We start from the raw sequence: 18,380 nt of genomic DNA, 5'->3' as shown, positions 1-18,380 counted from the left end.
TAATAATTAATAAAGATCTAAAATGATAATAATTCCATTTAAGTATAGTGTTTCACTATAGTGCTGAGTGACTCTAGTAAGTGTGTTTCTTCATCTACCCTCCAGGAATAACATTGTTTACTACAAGTATTCAGAAACCAGTTACTCTTTCTTCCCAAAATAGATTTTATTTTTAACTTTGGCTTTTATGTCAACTATATGTCCCAAAATATCCCTAATCTCAGAGATTCTTTTTCTGAGAAAGGGGTGGGGGAAGAGAGAGAGAGAGAGAGATCAATAAATTTAACCTAATCAATACATGGAAAATGTTTGCATTATTCTGTATTGTTTTCTACCTGCCATTTCCATTGATATTCCCCCAGCTCTGCAAGATGGAGGTATACTGTGGAGTTGGGTAGGGGAAGTGCCTTCTCATATTAGTTCCTTAGGGTTATCTTAATCATTCTAATTTTACAGCCTTCCAATTTGATTGTTTAGATGTTCCATTGTTGCAATCACTCTGTGTAGTATTTTCATAGTTCTATTTGTTTCATTTTTGTTTTTGTTCTTATCAGTCTTCCTATGCCTCTCTATATTAATTCTTCCAAAAGTAATATTCAATTACATTTATGTAATAACTAATTTGGCCATTTCCCCAATTAATGCACATCTACTTTATTTCCTGTGTTTTTTTTTATCACTACAAAAAGTACTGCTATATGAAGTGGCAAATAATCAAAAACTGAGGGGATGTCAATCATTGGGGAATGGCTGAGCAAGTTTTGGTATATGAATGTTATGCAGTCATATTGTTCTGTAAGAAATCATGAGTGGGCAGGCTTCAGAAAAGCCTAGAAAGACTTGCATGAACTGATGCTGAGTAAAGTGAGTAGAACCAGGAGAACAGTGTACACCCTAACAGCAACACTGGGAGTTAATCAGTTATGATATACTCAATTCCTCTCAGTAATCCAGTGATCAAGGACAATTCTAAGAGATCAACTGAGGAAAATGCCATCCACATCCAAAAAACTCTGGATTCTAAATACAAAGCAAAGTATACTATGTTCACTTTTTAAAACTTCTTTTATGTTTTTAGTTTTATTTCTCTTTCATTTCTTCCCCCCTTAATTCTAACTCTTTCACAACATGACTAATCTGGATATATGTTAAATATAATTATGCATATATAGCATTTATCAAATTATTTTCTCCTATGGGGAGGGGGATGGGAAGGGAGGGTGGGTGATAGAAAAATGTAGAATTCAAAAGCTTGTAAAAGAATGAATGTTGAAAATTATCTTTGCAAGTAATTGGGAAAATATTTGGAGTCATTAAAATATAATTAAAAAGTGATGCTATAAATATTTCAACTTTAAAATATGAAACATTTCTTTTTGCCATTGAATTTCCCAGGGTTTTTTGGGATTTGTGAATAAAAGGTATATAAGTTTAGTTATTTTGTTATACTTAATAATTACCTAGCTGTGTGATGTTGGGCAAGTCACTTGACCCCACTGCATTGCACAAATAAAAATGTAATTTTGTTCTCTTTGTGCCTCATAAGAATGAAAGAATGGGTAGAAAGGGGAAGGTGAGTGCTCTAGAAATAAGTACAGTCATTGCCATTAAATTCCCAGCTAATAGCAAATGCAGACAAATGGGCAGTTTGAAAAATAAATAGTTTGTAGAGAAGGATGGAAATGTATTCTGGCCAAGGCTCCATTATTTATAAAAAAATTTCTTTAATTATGCTTATCTTCTTGGCCAGTTTTATTTTATGCTTCATCGATTTGTGCAAGGGCCATACTAATCTTCTCTGTATCACTCCAATTTTTAGTATATGTGCTGCTGAAGTGAGCATGCCAGTTTATTTTAAAAATGTAATTGTTGCCTTTTATGCGTTATTCACTCCATTAACAATGTGTTTCATTTATAGTCCTAGAGATTTCATTTCAGAGCTTTTTGTCTTTCAGGCAAATATTGTTAGGCAAAAGATAAGAGTTTCAGATTTTCTAGAATGAGGCCCAGTGCTTGGCAAAGTAGCCAAACAAAGAATCTTAAAACTGGAAGACTACTTAGAGATCATGTAGTGAAAAATCTCATTTTACAGGTGAGGAAACTGAGGCTCCTCAAGATTTGTTAACCATCAGCTCTCTTACTCCATTCAATAAACTCTACTGACTCTGTATTAACTCCAGAACAAAAAGTAAATCTTCTATTTGGCTTTTGAAGCTCTTCATGACCTGGTCTCTTCCACCTTTCCAATATTCTTACATTTTATTCCCCTCCATGTTCTCTGTGATACTGACTTGTCTTTCCTTGAGCGTGGTAAGCCATCTCCTGACTCTAAGCAATTTCTCTGGCTATTATCCATGACTGGGATGTTTTCTTTCCTCATCTCAGATTCCTGGTTCCCAGACTTCCTGCAGTTTCTAGCTCAAATTCCATCCTCTGCAAAATGTTTTGATATGGGAACTTTTCCTAATCCCTCTCTAAGCAAATGCTTTTTTTTAAATGATCTCCTATTTATTGTTTGTACATAATTGTTTGCTGTTATCTCCCTTTTAGACTATGAGATCCTTGAGAATAGGGACTGATTTTACCTTGATTTGTATTTCCAGCATTTAGCATAATGCCCCAATATATGGTGGGTGCTTAATAAATACTTGGTGACTGATTGACAGCCTTTTGTTTAAGAACTGGAAAGGGACCAAGGAAAACTTACCTTCAACACCTATTAAAATAGTAACATATTGAAACAATGTGGCTTTCCCTAAATGGTCTAGACCATCATTAATTTCCCCAATTCTGAGGGTGGCTAGAATTAGAATTTGTCTTAAGATGTTTTGTGGGTAGGGGGTGATTGGGAAAGTCAGGTAAATTAATCAATAAACATAGGGATACTTATAGACCACAGGGGCTGATTCACTCAATCTATCCCTTGACTTCTTTCTACTTCACAGACTGAAGATGATAGGAATCTAGTATTCAGATCAAAAACATGCTGCATGTAAAACAATTTCATATTGTGGAATTTTAAGAAACGATTGCACATTGCACTTTAAATAGATTGCAAATCTATAACACACAACCTGAAACTTCTTTTAAATATATAATAAAGTTCTAAAGGAAAACATAAGTATGCCCCAGCGCATGGCACCATCCAAGAGAAAGCATTATTTACTTGGTAGATTTTAAGGTACATTTTGTTCTTTTTAAGCCTTATACTACCATGCTAGTTGATGATAGTTGGAAATTGTCTTATTTTATAGTCAATTTAATGAGATAAAATTGCTATGCTAGTCTATTTAGAATAAGTTGTACTTATGGAGGGGGCATCTAGGTGGATACAGAGCAGGATACAGAGCTGGAAAAACTCACCTCCCTGAGTTCAAATCTGACCTTAGACACCTACTACCTGTGACTGTGGCAAGTCATTTAATCCTGTTTTCCTCGATTTTCTCATATGCAGAATGAACTGGGAAGGTGACAAATCATTCCAGGACTTTTTGCCAAGAAAATACCAAATGAGTTTACAAAGAGTTGGGCATGATTGCAAATGACTGAACAATGGGTATGGAAGAGGTTATTAAAGTATATAATCAACAAGCAGCAAATATTGCTTTGTGACTTTGAACTATGTAGAGTACTGGAGATAAAAAGAAAGGCAAGCATTGACTCTGTTCTAAATGAATATACATTCTAATGAACAAGACAACACATAAATAACTAAGTATTGAAGAACTATATAGAGTAGCTGGAAAGTAATCTAAAAGGCACCAGCATGTGGGAGGCAGAGGAGGAGAGACTGGAGAAGGTCTCCTGAACTAAGTCTTAAGGCAAAGAAGGTAGAAAAGTGAGAGATAGAATGATTACAAGATTGATTACTGACTGATTACAAGAAAATTGATGTAGTTGGATCATAGAATAGAGGGTAGTGTAGTATAAGCTTGCAATGGTAAGTAGACATGTTCTGAAAAGTTTTAAATACCAAATAGAGAAATTTTATATTTGATGCTTCAGGTAATAGGGATCCATTGAAGCTGGTGAGCAAGGGTAATAAGATGATCAGACCGAAGCCTAAGAAAAATGTCATTGTCCAATGAGTAGTAGAGAATTGGATTAGGGAAAAATTTGAAGCAAGGAAACCTATTAGCAGATTATTGTGAAACTTCAGGTGAGAGGTGATGAAGATCTGAATTAGACCTCTGAACATGTTAATAGAGAAAAAGATATATAGAAAAGGATATATAGAAAATGGAAATGAAAGTGGTAAAGTGAGCATCTTCAAGCAAACTGTAAGATAATATATTACTGAATGTGTATGTGTTTTCTTCAGGTGCACAGGAAGATATTCAAATGATCACCCCATGAATTCATTACTTCAGTGCAATCAAACAAGACCTTAGAGAAATAATGTTAGGTGCTCATAGAGATTTTGTCTTCTTATCATCTTCTAGTAGGGGTCCACATATGCTACATAGAGGAATAGAATATAAACTCCTTGAAGAGAAACTTTCATTTTTGTATCCTAGCAATTTTCCCATTGTTGAGAACAAAGTTAAGTTCTTAATGGATACTTGTTGATAGATAGATTGATTGACTGAATGCAATAGGAATAGTTAATAGCAGAATTCTTAAAGTGTTGCGTTGTCCTGACCAAATGATATGATTTCTTCCATTCTTTTTGGCATTTTTATATAAGTGTCATCAGGAGGTGCAGACATCAAATAGCCTCTGAAATCCCTTCCTATTCTAAAATTCTATCATTTTGTGAACATCAACTGAAAGAAACAAAGTCAGAAATCAGTTAAACCTAAGGGATCTTTGAAAAATGGAAGAGGAGACCTTGCTTTTCATGTCTCTAATGGCCTTCTGAATTTAGTGAGGTGGGGGAAATGCCAATATGTCTAAAAATTGTCTTGACTCTTTCAGTGAGATTTCTTTACACATATCTCACAAAAATTTAAAGCAGAGGAAAAAGAAAGGAACATTTAACAAACTATATAGTAACTGAAGCAGATGGGGACTAAAGTGGAAAAGCACTTAGTCAAATAGGCCATCTTCAAATGTCTTGGGAGATTGCCAACGGCTGCTCCCACAACCAGATTTATGAAGAGAACCTTTACCTCTGTGCCCCAGAGGAGGCAGATGCTGTTTAAAGGAAACTTGGCTTGGGTCTCAACCACTAGCAGTGATGAATTAGGGCACTGCTTGTAGGAATAATAAATGCAAAAGAGTATTTTACTGTTCCACATAAAGGTGAAGCTTTTGGGTGGCCTCTCTGGAACAATGAAGCCCTATTTTCTGAAATTGAGATGCAACTCTTCATTAGGCAATCATACATCTAATTTAATAGGAGTTATTTTCAAAAGAAAATTTTAATTAAGATTGAAATTGTGCTGAATTTTAAATTGAAAATGTTTAAAATGTGTTTTCATTTTTTTCTTTTCTTTCCAACCCAGATACTTTAAGTGAGGCTTGCATATAGTAGTAAATTCCTGGAAGGAACTTTGATGCCTGATCCTTAGTCAAATCTATTTGTATCTTTGTGTCTCAGTTTCTTCATGTACAGAATGAGGACCTTGGACTAGATTATGGCTAAATTCCCTTTTAGCTTTAACATACTCTAACTTTTCTTACATAATTTTCTCTACTTGATGCAAATTCCCTTGAATCTTACTTTTTCACCTTGAGATCTTTCCTATTGGAGATTTTATTTTTTGTATAATAAACCTGCTTTATTCCTAGTTCAGGTAGATTTGACTAGGTGGTCTGGGGGATAGGAAGAGTGCTTCATTTGGAATCTGAAAGACCTGAGTACATAATTTTCCCTCAGACACTTATTAGTTCTGTAATCCTAGGCAAATTAGTGAACTTCTCTCAGCCTTAGTTTCTTCAACTGAAAAATGGGGAAAATGATATTGACTACTTTATAGTATTGTTTTAAGGATCAAAATGAGATAAATTATGCAAAAATCTTTCAGATTTTAAAGTAACATATAAATTCTAGTTTATCATTGAGTAAGTTAGTTCAAGCTATTCTATAACTAGAACTTTAAGATGTGATGACCACCTTGGAAAATTTGTTTTGGTGAGGATAAATTATTTTGGAGGGATGTAGGGGGTAGTAGGTGACATTGTATCAGGAAAGTACATCATAATATCCAAAGACTCTGGTTTCTGCATCTTCAGGGTTTCAGAGGATGAACAGTCCCCAGAAATGGGATCCTATTTAAGAATCATTCTAGGTCTGGTGAGTCATGCATAGTTGTAGTAGGAGGCACAGGGATCTGGATGATCTGGATTGTGAATGTCAAGAATCAGACAATAAGGGGTTACTTTTCCATTCATTCTATACTTTACAGCTCTGACATCAGTATTTTGGGTAACCCTATGACTTTTGCATCCATAAAGAATATTTTGATGATTTTTTTTAGGATTTTGCAAGGCAATTGGAGTTAAGTAACTTGCCCAAGGCCACACAGGTAATTATTAAGTGTCTGAGGTAGGATTTGAACTCAGATACTCCTGACTCCAGGGCTGGTGCTCTATCCACTACACCCCCTAGCCATCCCTTGATGACTTCTTGAATCTTTATTATTGATATTTTGGGGGGTTCCTCATCTTTGCCTGATCCATAGGAAATAATTCTACTAGGAAACCTGAATATTCTACCATTCATTGATTTACATTTTTCTTAGGGTTTTTTTTGCAAGGCTAACAGGGTTAAGTGGCTTGCCCAAGGCCACATAACTAGGTAATTATTAAGTGTCTGAGACCAGATTTGAACTCAGGTACTCCTGACTCCAGGGATGGTCTTTTATCCACTATGCCACCTAGCCGCCCCTTGATTTACATTTTTTATAGGAGTCAGATTACTTAGTTTCTTCAAGTTTTTAAAATAATTTTATTTTACTAATACAATTTAACTGACCAATCTGGACCAAATTCATTATTTTGAAACCTTTCCCCCAAAATTCCAGAGAATATCAGTTTACTCATGTTTCCTTGCCTGAATCTATGATTTTGTAAAATTAGAAATAAATATGATTTCAAAAAGGGTTCATTTCTTGTTATTTTTTCCCTGTGTGTCTTATGAGGTCAATACATTTTGAACACCATGGAACTTATTGAGAAGGTCCTAGTATTCTAGGGCTTGATTTCATCAGCACAGTGTCATCTCAAAATGGAAATTTTTGGAGGACCTCATCATCTATAAGGGATTTTTTCTTTCTTATAGACTTCACAGTATAACTTCAATGAAAGTAGTAAACTCTTTGTGGCGTATGTGTTTCCTTATTTTGTATTTTAGTTCATATAGATAATGCTATCACTGAACAGCTATTTGTGCTGTCTCATCAAGGAATTTTTCATGATGTTTTGAATAAAACTACATGAATAGGAGAAAGTGAAGAAGAATTAAGAAACCACTTGATGAGATGAAAGAAGAGAATATAAAAGATGACTTGGAGCTTAACTTAAAACAAAACCAAACAAAACAAAAAAAATCTAACAACTTGCCACCTGGTACTAACACTTCCTGACAAATAGAGGGAGAAGAAATGAAAGCAGTGTCAGATTTTATGTTCTTGGACTTAAAGATTACTGCAGATGATGACAACAACCATGGAATGAAAAGACACTTGTTTCTTGGAAGAAAAGTCATGGCAGATATGGGCACAGACTGAAAAGCAAAGACATCATCTTCTTGACAAAAGTCCATAATGTTGTTTCAGTAGCAATGTGTGGCTGTAAGTGGTGAACTATAAAGTAATCTAAGTACCATATAATCGATGCTTTTGAATTCTGTGAAGACTTTTGAGAGTCCCTTGGACAAGAATTTAATAAAGAAATAAATTAACATTATTCAAGGAAAGTCAAATATTGAAACTGAATATCATATAAAATTTAAATCCTTGAATACTTTGGTTTCATAATGAGAATACAGGACTCATTGAAAAAGACCCTGATCTTGGGAAAGATCGAGGACCAAGGGAAAAGGGAACAGAAAAGTATAAAATTGATAGATAATGACATGGAAACAATGTGAACTTGGACAGGCTTCAAAGGATAGTAGAAGATAGATGGATCTCATCTTTTCTGGTCTATGGGGAAATGAAGAGTCAGACATGACTGAACAGCTGAACAACAACTACGTAGAAGGCATATAGTTGAGTATAGTCTTGAAGATCTCATTTTACTCTTCCAAATGCTTTTTTGCATTTGTTGATAAACAAGAGATGCAGATGGATCATATATTCTCTTTATCTTTTATTTAATTTTGTTAGTGTAAAAATGTTGCCTCTTATAGAAAATCATTCATAGAATCCTATGTGATCCCTTCTCTTATTTTCATTAATGATACTCTCAAAGCATGTATATGGATATTTATATTGTAAATAGAAAGTGGCCATATCATGATGTGAATAAGCATTTATGTAGCCTCAACTATATGACAGAGACTGTATTAAGAGCTTTTTGTGATCCTCACAACAACCTTATAATATGGGTACTATTATTGTCTTCATTTTACAGTTGAGGAAACTGAAGCAAACTGGGGTAAATTAACTTGCTCAGGGTTACACAACTAATATCTGTTTGAGGTTAAATTTGATACAATTACTGATATTTTGGGAATAATAATGTCATATAACCTTTTCCTATTTTTTTGGAATTTTCAGTGTCTACATCTTAGTACTTCAATTTTACATTGCATCCAGTTTGTGTATATAGTGGTCTACTAGCTGTTTTAAGTTGCATTTTCTTAAATGTAATTGTCATATAGAATATTGGCTCCAGGATTATTAGAGTCAAAGTATGTTTGTTTTATTGTTATCAATGATGAAATGAGATTACAACTGAAATGCTGGCAGATGTTTTATCTCACACTTGTTTTTTCTCTTTTCAAGTTCATATTAAAAATGCTCTTTGTATCAAACAGTTTAATTGAGTCTTCCAAGTTTCCTGTGTTCTTGTTTTCCATTGTCCTGCTTATCTTCCTTTGTAAAATTATATTGCTTGTAATGTGCAATTATGCTGAACATTTTACAAATGAGCTCTTATTCTAAATTCATTATACTTTGGGATACCAAGTCTGTCTTCTTGAGGAAGAAATCAAATGTTTTTCATCTGGGACAGTTTCTGAGTGCTTTGGACCTCTTAATTGTCACACTTTTTTTTTAGTCAATTATCTTTAAGTAATGATAGTGATCATAATCAATAAATCTTTACTTTTATCTATATCCCTTTTTCATGCTCCATTATTTAATTAGGTAAGCATGGAACTTTTTTAGTTAGAACTTTATCATCTTGATATTTTCTCTTAATTCAACATTAATTATTTTCTCTATTTTGAGTAGATAATGATCTGACTATACACAGACAACTGATTTGGAAATGGCCCCCCATCTAGATAACTGGTCATTTTTTGCCTATTGTCCTTCCTAAATTTCTTTCCTTTTCCCCTTCCCTTTTCTTTTGTCTTCTTTCTTTATTTATTCTTCTGTTATTTTAGGAATGACATTATTTTAGGATAATCCCTAGGTACTTTAAGATCAAGATTAGAATGAAATGAGACATAGAACATCCAAGTTAACAAAACATTTATTTAGATTTTCAGAGAAAAACTATTCAACAAGGGAGTTCAAGTTTCTGAATTGATATGGTGATCTGCTGGTCAATCATCAGGGTCCAGCTGGAATGCCTTGTGACTTTTTTTACTCAAACAACCAGGAAACCATATTTACAAATTTGGCTTTAGTCCTCTACCAGTTAAACCTTCAGCATAATTTCAATTCCTTTAAGAAAAAGATCTAACCCACAAGGATATTTCTTGCATGTATTTAATCATAATTAAATATAATGGTTTGAGCATATTTTTAAAAAATTTATGGTAAAGAAAAATCTATGAGATTTTGGGTGATGTATAAGCTTTTGAGTTCTTTCATCTCCTATTGTAAAATTACACACACACACGCACACATATACAAATACAAACACTGACATATATGTATTACAATATAAATTATATATGTGAACATATCTTTTTTTTGGTGTGTTTTTTTGTAAGGTAGTGGGGCTAAGTGACTTGCCCAAGGCCACACAGCTAGGTAATTATTATATCTGGTGCTGGATTTGAACTCATGCCATCCTAACTCCAGGGCCAATACTCTATCCCCTACGCCACCTAGTTACCCCTATATCTTCTTTCTTATGCTAAGTTGCATATAGTATCAAATTATGTTTTGACCAGATTTGTAGAAGCTTGTCAAATTTTTCATAGAATGACTCATTCCTAATTTTCTACAATAGATATTTATGTATAATTTGCCACTGTTTTATGATGGTCATCATGAACTTGGAAAGTTGAAATGAAAAAGTGATATATAAAATGTTATTTATTGCTTTGGTGGCAATATGATGAAACCAGCTGCTTCATACACACAACACACACATATGTATATGTATATATTTTAAATGTATACATATTTATATATGCACTATGTATCAGAATATCAGAAATTTCCTATCCAAGTGACAGTGTCACCCTTCAAAACTGTCACTTGAAGAAATTATCCAATTATTCAGATGCCCAAAATGCATTTTTAATTTGTGCATTGCTTTCAGGAGTAAATATAATTTTTAAATTTTTTCTCAATATTGACAAATCTTCCATCTTATTTAGAGTAAACTTGATTTTTGAAAATAACCCAGAGATATTTGGAACTTAAGTCTGATGAATTAGGTAGTTGATCTAGGCTGCTTAAGATGAGTTTAGTCCTCCAAAATGATATGTACCTATAAAATAGTAGAAATTGGTCATTTTGTTGGGTGACAGTAAAATTTCTGAAGGCAGTTTTAAAGTAAAGAATTCTTAAATTGAATAATGGTATACCATCATTGAAGTGAATGCAATATTTTTCAAGATGATACCACAAAATAGATAGATTCATTCCATTTTTTATATTGAAACCATTATATTATAATTGCTCTAGTTTCTTACCTTTTTGAATGGCTAAATATTTGTTGAAAAAAGAAGATATCTTATCCTTAATTTAATATAATAATACAATACAATATAATATGATATGATATGATATAATTAATATATAATGTAATGTAATATAATGTAATAAAATGTGATAAAATGTAATATAATAAATATATCATAACACAACATATCACGTCATAAAATAACATAAACATAACAACATAACAAACATAACAAGCATGACATAACATAATAACATAACATAATAATATATTATAATATAACATAATATAACATGACATGACACATCATTACATGACATGACATAAAATGCATTACATGTGTGACATGGTATGATATGATGTGATAGTATATGATATAATATGATATAATCTATTCTCTACAATATATTAAATTCTCTACAATAAAATCAGTTCCCTAAAAAACAAAAGAGGAGATTAATTGCATATCTTATATATATTTTGAGGTTAGTGTCCCAGGCTTACTGTGACATGGGAAGGCATTCTGAAATATATTCCTCATTAACCAAATTTTTTAAAAATAATTAACTTATTAGGAAGAGGAGATTTTAAATGATACCTGATGTTTATATAGTGCTTTTTGTTTTTATAAAATAATTTTGTGTCTATTTTATCTTCAAAATATTGTTATAATTCATCTTCAAAAAAAAAGAAATTTTGGGTGGTTTAAATCCCTTTGTACAGGTGAAAAAAATTGAGGCTAAATATGATTAATGAACTTGTCCAATATTTAGTGAATAAACAGAGACAAGAGGCAAGAAGTAGTATATGTAGTTAAAATATTGTAAAACAAGTAATAACATCTGATTATATATACATGATGTTTTAGAGATCTTAGTGTAGTTTTAGATTAAAGTTAAAGGAAAACAAACAATGAATTTGGGGTACCCTATAAAATACCTTATGCCACTATTGAGAACCCTGTAGTATGTACCCAGTTCAATGTAAACCATCATGTGACATTAAAAGGAAGGAAATAAAGATGAAAAAAAAGAAAAGGAAAAAAAGAAGGAAAGTAAGGGATAAACAACTGTACAATAAAAGCCATGCCCTATTTGAAAAATGAAAAAAAAATATGAATAGGCAGTAAAATGTTTCATTTGATGAATGATTAGTAAAATGCACATTAGAACAACTCTGACTGGCCACTTCACAACTATTAGATAGGATAATATGACAGAAATGGAAAATGGAAAATGTTGGAGGGGATATGGTGAAATTGGGACAATAAGGCATTAATGATAGAGTTGTGAACTAAGCCAACCAGTCTGGAGAACAATTTGGAACTATGTACAAAGGGCTACAAGTCTGGGCATTCCTTTTGACCTAAATATAGCACTACCAGAACTGAATCTCACAGAGCTGAAAAAAGAGAGAGAAAAGAATCTATTTGTAAAAAAAATATCTATAGTAATTTTTTCTTTGTGGCAAAGACTTTGAAATTGAGGGGATATTCATCAAAGGGCAATGATTGAAAATGTGTTGGTTTGTGATTTTAATAGAATATTATTATGCTATAAAAAATGAACAGGATGATTTCATTAAAAAATGGAAAGACCTATATGAGCTGATCCAAAACGAACTGAGCAGAACCAGAAGACCATTGTCTGAAGCAATATTGTACAATGATGAACTAAAAATGACTTAGGTATTTCATCAATACCTAAGACAGTTCTAAAGGACTCATGATAGAAAAGGTTATCTGCCTCCAGAGAAAAAAATGATGGGATTTGAATGTAGATTGAAGCATACTGTTTTTTTTGCTTCATTTTTCTTTTATATAATGATCAATATGGAAATATGTTTTTCATGATTGTACATGTAAAACCTATATCAAAATATTTACTATCTCAGGCAGGGTGGAAGAGATGGAAGGAGAGAATGTGGAACTCAAAATTTAAAAAAAATTAATGTTAAATATTATTTCTCTATGTAATTGAAAAAAGAGCATTTAAAAATAAAAAAATCTAGAATGAAGCTTCTAAAGCTAAAAAGGAAGGAAGGAAAGTATGTGTGAAGGAAAGAAAAAGAAAGGGAGAAAGGAAGGAAGGAAGGAAGGAAGGAAGGAAGGGAGGGAGGGAGGGAGGGAGGGAGGGAGGGAGGAAGGAAGGAAGGAAGGAAGGAAGGAAGGAAGGAAGGAAGGAAGGAAGGAAGGAAGGAAAAAAGGAAGTAAGGAGGAAGTAAGCACTATGTTCTAGATGAGGTCAAAACTAGTCCATAAAATAGAATTTATAATCAAGTATCTTATTTTTGTCATTGATGAATGCATTTGTGTGTGTGTGTGTGTGTGTGTGTGTGTGTGTGTGTGTATACCATTCATGGGATGTAATGCAACTTTGTCTTTTTCTCTTTCTCTAGTTTCAGAAGCCTCATGATTATTCCCCTCCTTTTCGGTTTGGCACAGTTCCTAATGGGAGCACAGAACGGAACATCAGGAATAATTACCCTTACATGCATCAGTATATGACCAAATTCAATCAGAAAGGAGTTGAGGATGCTTTGGTCAGCTTGAAAACAGGGTAAGGATACTTGATACTTCTCTCCCTTCCTCTCTTCTGTAAAGTGAACTGGAAAATGGGGCACGCTGACTGCACTGAAGTTCCTGGTGTCCATCTATCTTTTCCATTCTGCAGTTAGTAGGATGGGAGGTTGATCACATCAAGCCCCCATGAAGGGCTGTTTTGGGTAATCTTATGTGCACCCATTTTTAGCTGCAATTGAAAAGCTCATTCTCAGAGGTTAAAAATTCAGACAACTGGTGATTTCCCAAATTGATAAAGAAGTTGTTCAAGATCTTAAAAAAATTCAAGTATCAAATAAATCCCACTGGTCATTTAACCACCATGGAGAAGTAAAAAAAAAACAAAACCCAAAACATTCCATTTATAAAGAGGGAGTAACTTTGTGGTATGGAACAGTGAAAGGATATTAAATACTCTAATAAGAATAGTAATAATTATTAATCATAGAGAATGAACTACCATCTGATGCATTCTTTTATATGAGTAGAGAATATGTGTGTCTATTTTTTTCTTTGTCAAAAGTGCTGTACAATGTTCTATAGGAATATGAAAGGCCAACAGCAATCAATGAAAAGGCAGGAGCAGGAAGCAAGCTAAAATAAACCATAAGTAAGCATTTATAAAGCACCTACTGTATGCCAAACTGTAAAGTAGGTACTGAGGTTTCAAAGACAAAAGTGGAAAAGTTTCTACACCTAAGCAACTTGATACACAGTTACTGCCAGTAACTGCAAGTGAGGGCTACCAACCTAACAATAAAAAATGAAGACAGGTAATTTTTTAAAAGAAGGTACAAACCTAGATACACACACAGCTACACACAAAATTCAAAGGGCAATGTGGAACAGATGAGGGAAAAAAATCATTGGATATGGAAGCTGAAAGTGTTGGTTCTGTTGTAGACTCTAAAACAAGTTGATAAGTTTCCAATCTGTAAAATGAGTGTAATAATATACACTTTGCCTCACAGTGTTATTATAAAGAACAGATGCTATAAAATTTAACATTTTCTCTCTCTATATATATACATATATATCAATGAAATATGATGTTCAGAATGATAAGCTTGAATCATCAAGAAAAGATTATATATGATCACTTTACTAAGACCAAGAAGTATGAAATATATTTTCAATAAATGTTCAAAAAATTGCAGGATATTAGTGATGGAAAAAGAAACTCCTGTGGCATATCCAAAAAGTGATCATGAAACTTTCCTTGAATTATTCCAATGAGGGGCGCTCTCTCCCCCACTTTCCAAGGCAGTCCATTTCACTTTTGCCTAGTTCTAATTGTATAGATACTTTTATCCTAACTTCAGCCCAAATTTGCATCTTTGCAACTTTCACCCATTGCTTCCTATTTTGCCCTGTGGGTCCAGGGAGAATAAGTATAAGTCCAATTCTATAAGACAGATCTTAAAATTAATGAAGACAGTTATCATGATTTTTCTTTCTCCAGGAAAAATACAGAGCACTGGACTTGAAGTCAGGATGAACTGAGTTTGAATCCTGTCTTAGATACTTACCTGCTCTGTGATCCTGGACAAATCACTGCCTCTCTCAGACCACATTTCCTTATATTAAAAATGGCAAAATGATAGCACTTACTTCATAGGATTTTTGTGTCAATCAAATGGATTAAGTGAGATAACATAAATTAAGCAATAAATGTTAGCTTATTCTTATCATTATTACTATTGTTATTGTTGTTGTTAAGTCTTTATTGAAAACCTACTATGTGTCAGTTGGTGGGGTAGGCAAAAATTATGAAAAAAATCCCTTCTCTTAAGAAATTTACATTCTATTGGGGTACTTAGAAAAGTAAACACTTGATTCCTATAGATATAGATCTATATGCATATACAGCAGGTATTTACATGTATATTTAACATATCATAAAAATAGATGACAGGAAAATTAGGGAACTAACATTTGGGAGGATCAGGATAAGTCTCTTTTAAGAGTTATTGAAAGAGGGTGGCTAGGTGACACAGTGGATGGAGCACCAGCCCTGGAGTCAGGAGTACCTGAGTTCAAATCCAGCCTCAGACACTTAATAATTACCTAGCTGTGTGGCCTTGGGCAAGTCACTTAACCCCATTGCCTTGCCAAAAAACCCTTAAAAAAGAGTTATTGATAGTAGTGGACCTTGAGAAATACTATTTAATTGACTGTCATGTGGCATGAATTTGAGTATCTTCACCACCCTGATCATCCTCCTCTGTGTATCCCTTAGCATATTGATGCTATGAACAAAGTGCTATCCTGGGTATTAAGGATACATGGGTAAAAAATGAAGTTCCGTGCTATCAGATAAATTACATTGTGGTTGAATATACCACACACATATTCCTTCATAATATATATTTGCATATGAGACATTTGTACAAATGATTATGATTTAGGTTAGTATGAATATAAGGGCATGGTAAAGCTCCCAGGCAGTGAACTGAGACATACAAGGAGGTTAGATATGCCTACTCACAAGGGGTGGCTAGGTGGTGCAGTGGATAGAGCACTGGCCCTGGAGTCAGGAGTACCTGAGTTCAAATCTGACCTCAGACACTTAATAATTACCTAGCTGTGTGGCCTTGGGCAAACCCCTTAACCCCATTTGCCTTGAAAAATGTAAAAAAAAAAAAAGATTTGCCTACTCACTTGGGCTATCAAATGATGCTTCATGAAATTTCATCTTAATTTTCCCATCTACTTTGGTCCTTTATTGATTCATCTTTTAATGACACTCAGACTTGTTCTTGTTGTGATTCTATTTACTGTTGTTACTTGATTAGTAAATGAATCTCAGCATTTTGGACAGAAGATGAGTAAAGACCTGGATGAAAATGACAGCAACAACAACAACAAATACAACAATCCACAAACAAAACAAAAAAAATAAGAACAAAGAGCCCCCAAATACCTGAAGCCTTCTTTCTGTATAATTTGTCTATTGTATTGTAAACAAATACCTTTGCTTTCTGTACACTTTAAAGAGGTTACTCTCTGCATGGTTTTATTTAAAACCTCTTTCTGATAGAACCAAGTTAAGATAGAGAAAAGGAACCCATCTCTAAGAAGAAGGGGCCAAATAGCTTTATGGAAACAATTTAGGTTGCTGTTTTTGAGTCATTTTTCAGTGTTCAACTCTTTATGACCCCCATTTGGGGTTTTCTTGGCAAAGAGACTAGAGTGGTTTGCCATTTCTTCTTCAACTCATTTTACAGATGAGGAAACTGAAGTAGAGTTAAGTGACTTTCCTAGGATCACACAGCTAGTAAGTATATAAGATGACATTTGAAACCTAGCACCTTGCTATCTAGCTTCCCTAACACAGAATGACACTGATTTTTTGCCAGCCTTAGTCGATGATGTATTTATTTATCCTCCCAGCATTTTGAATAGTACCCTGTTTTTGAAATGAAATTCCCAACATTCAAAATTCAGAGGCACAACATTTTTTTCTGTGAAAACTAAATCTTCAGAAAAAAAGACATTGATTAAAAAAATCTTCCTTCAAATTTTAAAAAGAAAATATCCAACTACTCTCAGGAATTAGAGGTGGGTAATTGTGAGATCAATAAATCATTAAGTATTCATTTAACATTTGATATGAGTGAGACAGCGGAGTGGCATAGTGGATAGAATACTGGATATAGAATCAAGAAAACTTAAGTTCAAATCCTGAGATATACTTATTAGTTGTGTGATCCAGGGCAAGTTATTTTACTTCTCTCAACATCAATTTCCTCTTTTGTAAAATGAGAATAATACCAACAGCTACTCGATAGAATTATTGTGAAAATCAAATTAGTTAACATGTATAATGCTTTGTATTCATCCAAGTACTAAAAAAACACTGGTAATGATAAGATGCTGATGCTGATGATGCTAATGATGGTGATGATGATGATATATGATGATGGTAGCAGCAATGATATTGGTTGTATCTGTAACTTTCATAATGGGAATTCAAAAAAGAACTCAAAATGACTTTCTTTCAAGAGTCTTGCTAAAAGGGGAGACAGCAAGTCAATAAACAGGTGTGTAAAAGATTCATATAGGATAGGTGGAAGGTAACCCTAGAGGAGATCCTAGCAGCTAATGGGATATGGAAAGATCTCCTGCAGGATTTAGCATTTGAGCTGTATCTTGAAGGAAGTTGGAAGTTGAACCACTAATTCTCATAATGTAGAACAATTTATAATGATTATGGGTTTACTTAGCCATCCCATGCCCCCAAAAGACCTTCTTCTGTATTTCTGTTCATTTTCTGGTTGTCATTTCCTGCTTAATCTCTATTCATTGTTTCCAATTGAGCACTCATAAACATCTTCAACCTCTTTCTTAACTAGACACTCCTCAGGAACAGGTTCCAAAGTGTCATAGCTCAGATTTCTGGATCATTACCCACTAAAACCCAACAGGCATTGATTAAAAAAAAACTTTAGAGTAGGGGGATTCAAGCAATGCATCCCCCTATTCCACCTATGCTCCCCATGCTCTAAGAAAGAATGGCAATACCTCCTGAACTATTTGCTGGTTAGATTAGCACAACAGGATCACTAAAACAGGGAAATATTATTTTTTGAACCAAGTAATGATATATTATTTCCATTTTCTGCTTATTAAAATACAAATATGCCAAAATATAAATACTTTACAAAGAATGCCATGGCGTCTGTGTTTGAAGAGAGCACTAGAATCAGTCAATAAATATTTATTAAATTTGTATGATGTCAGGCTAAATTCTGGAGATACAAAGAAAGGCAGAAGATATTCCTTGCTTTCAAGAGTTTACGAGGCCCCATTCATAATTGAACTAGAATTCCTTCTACAATAT

At 33.5% G+C, this 18,380-nt stretch overlaps 1 protein-coding gene and 1 non-coding gene across 3 annotated transcripts in view; one reads left to right on the top strand and one right to left on the bottom strand.

Moving 5' to 3' along the window:
• GRIN2A (glutamate ionotropic receptor NMDA type subunit 2A) overlaps positions 1-18,380 on the top strand; it is a 208,204-nt gene that overhangs the window by 136,647 nt on the left and 53,177 nt on the right. For both annotated transcript variants that reach the window (XM_074196374.1, XM_074196373.1), the window contains exon 8: positions 13,375-13,535. In XM_074196374.1, the coding sequence (XP_074052475.1) occupies positions 13,375-13,535 (161 nt within the window). The remainder of the gene's footprint in view (positions 1-13,374; positions 13,536-18,380) is intronic.
• On the bottom strand, positions 1,733-1,843 carry LOC141496711 (U6 spliceosomal RNA). The gene has a single exon (XR_012471114.1). It is a non-coding gene; the product is annotated as a U6 spliceosomal RNA (small nuclear RNA).

The sequence above is a fragment of the Macrotis lagotis genome, chromosome 8 (assembly GCF_037893015.1).
Source record: "Macrotis lagotis isolate mMagLag1 chromosome 8, bilby.v1.9.chrom.fasta, whole genome shotgun sequence".
NCBI lineage: Eukaryota > Metazoa > Chordata > Mammalia > Peramelemorphia > Peramelidae > Macrotis > Macrotis lagotis.
The sequence above is the reverse complement of the archived record's forward strand: the minus strand, read 5'-3'. Positions and strand labels throughout refer to the sequence as shown.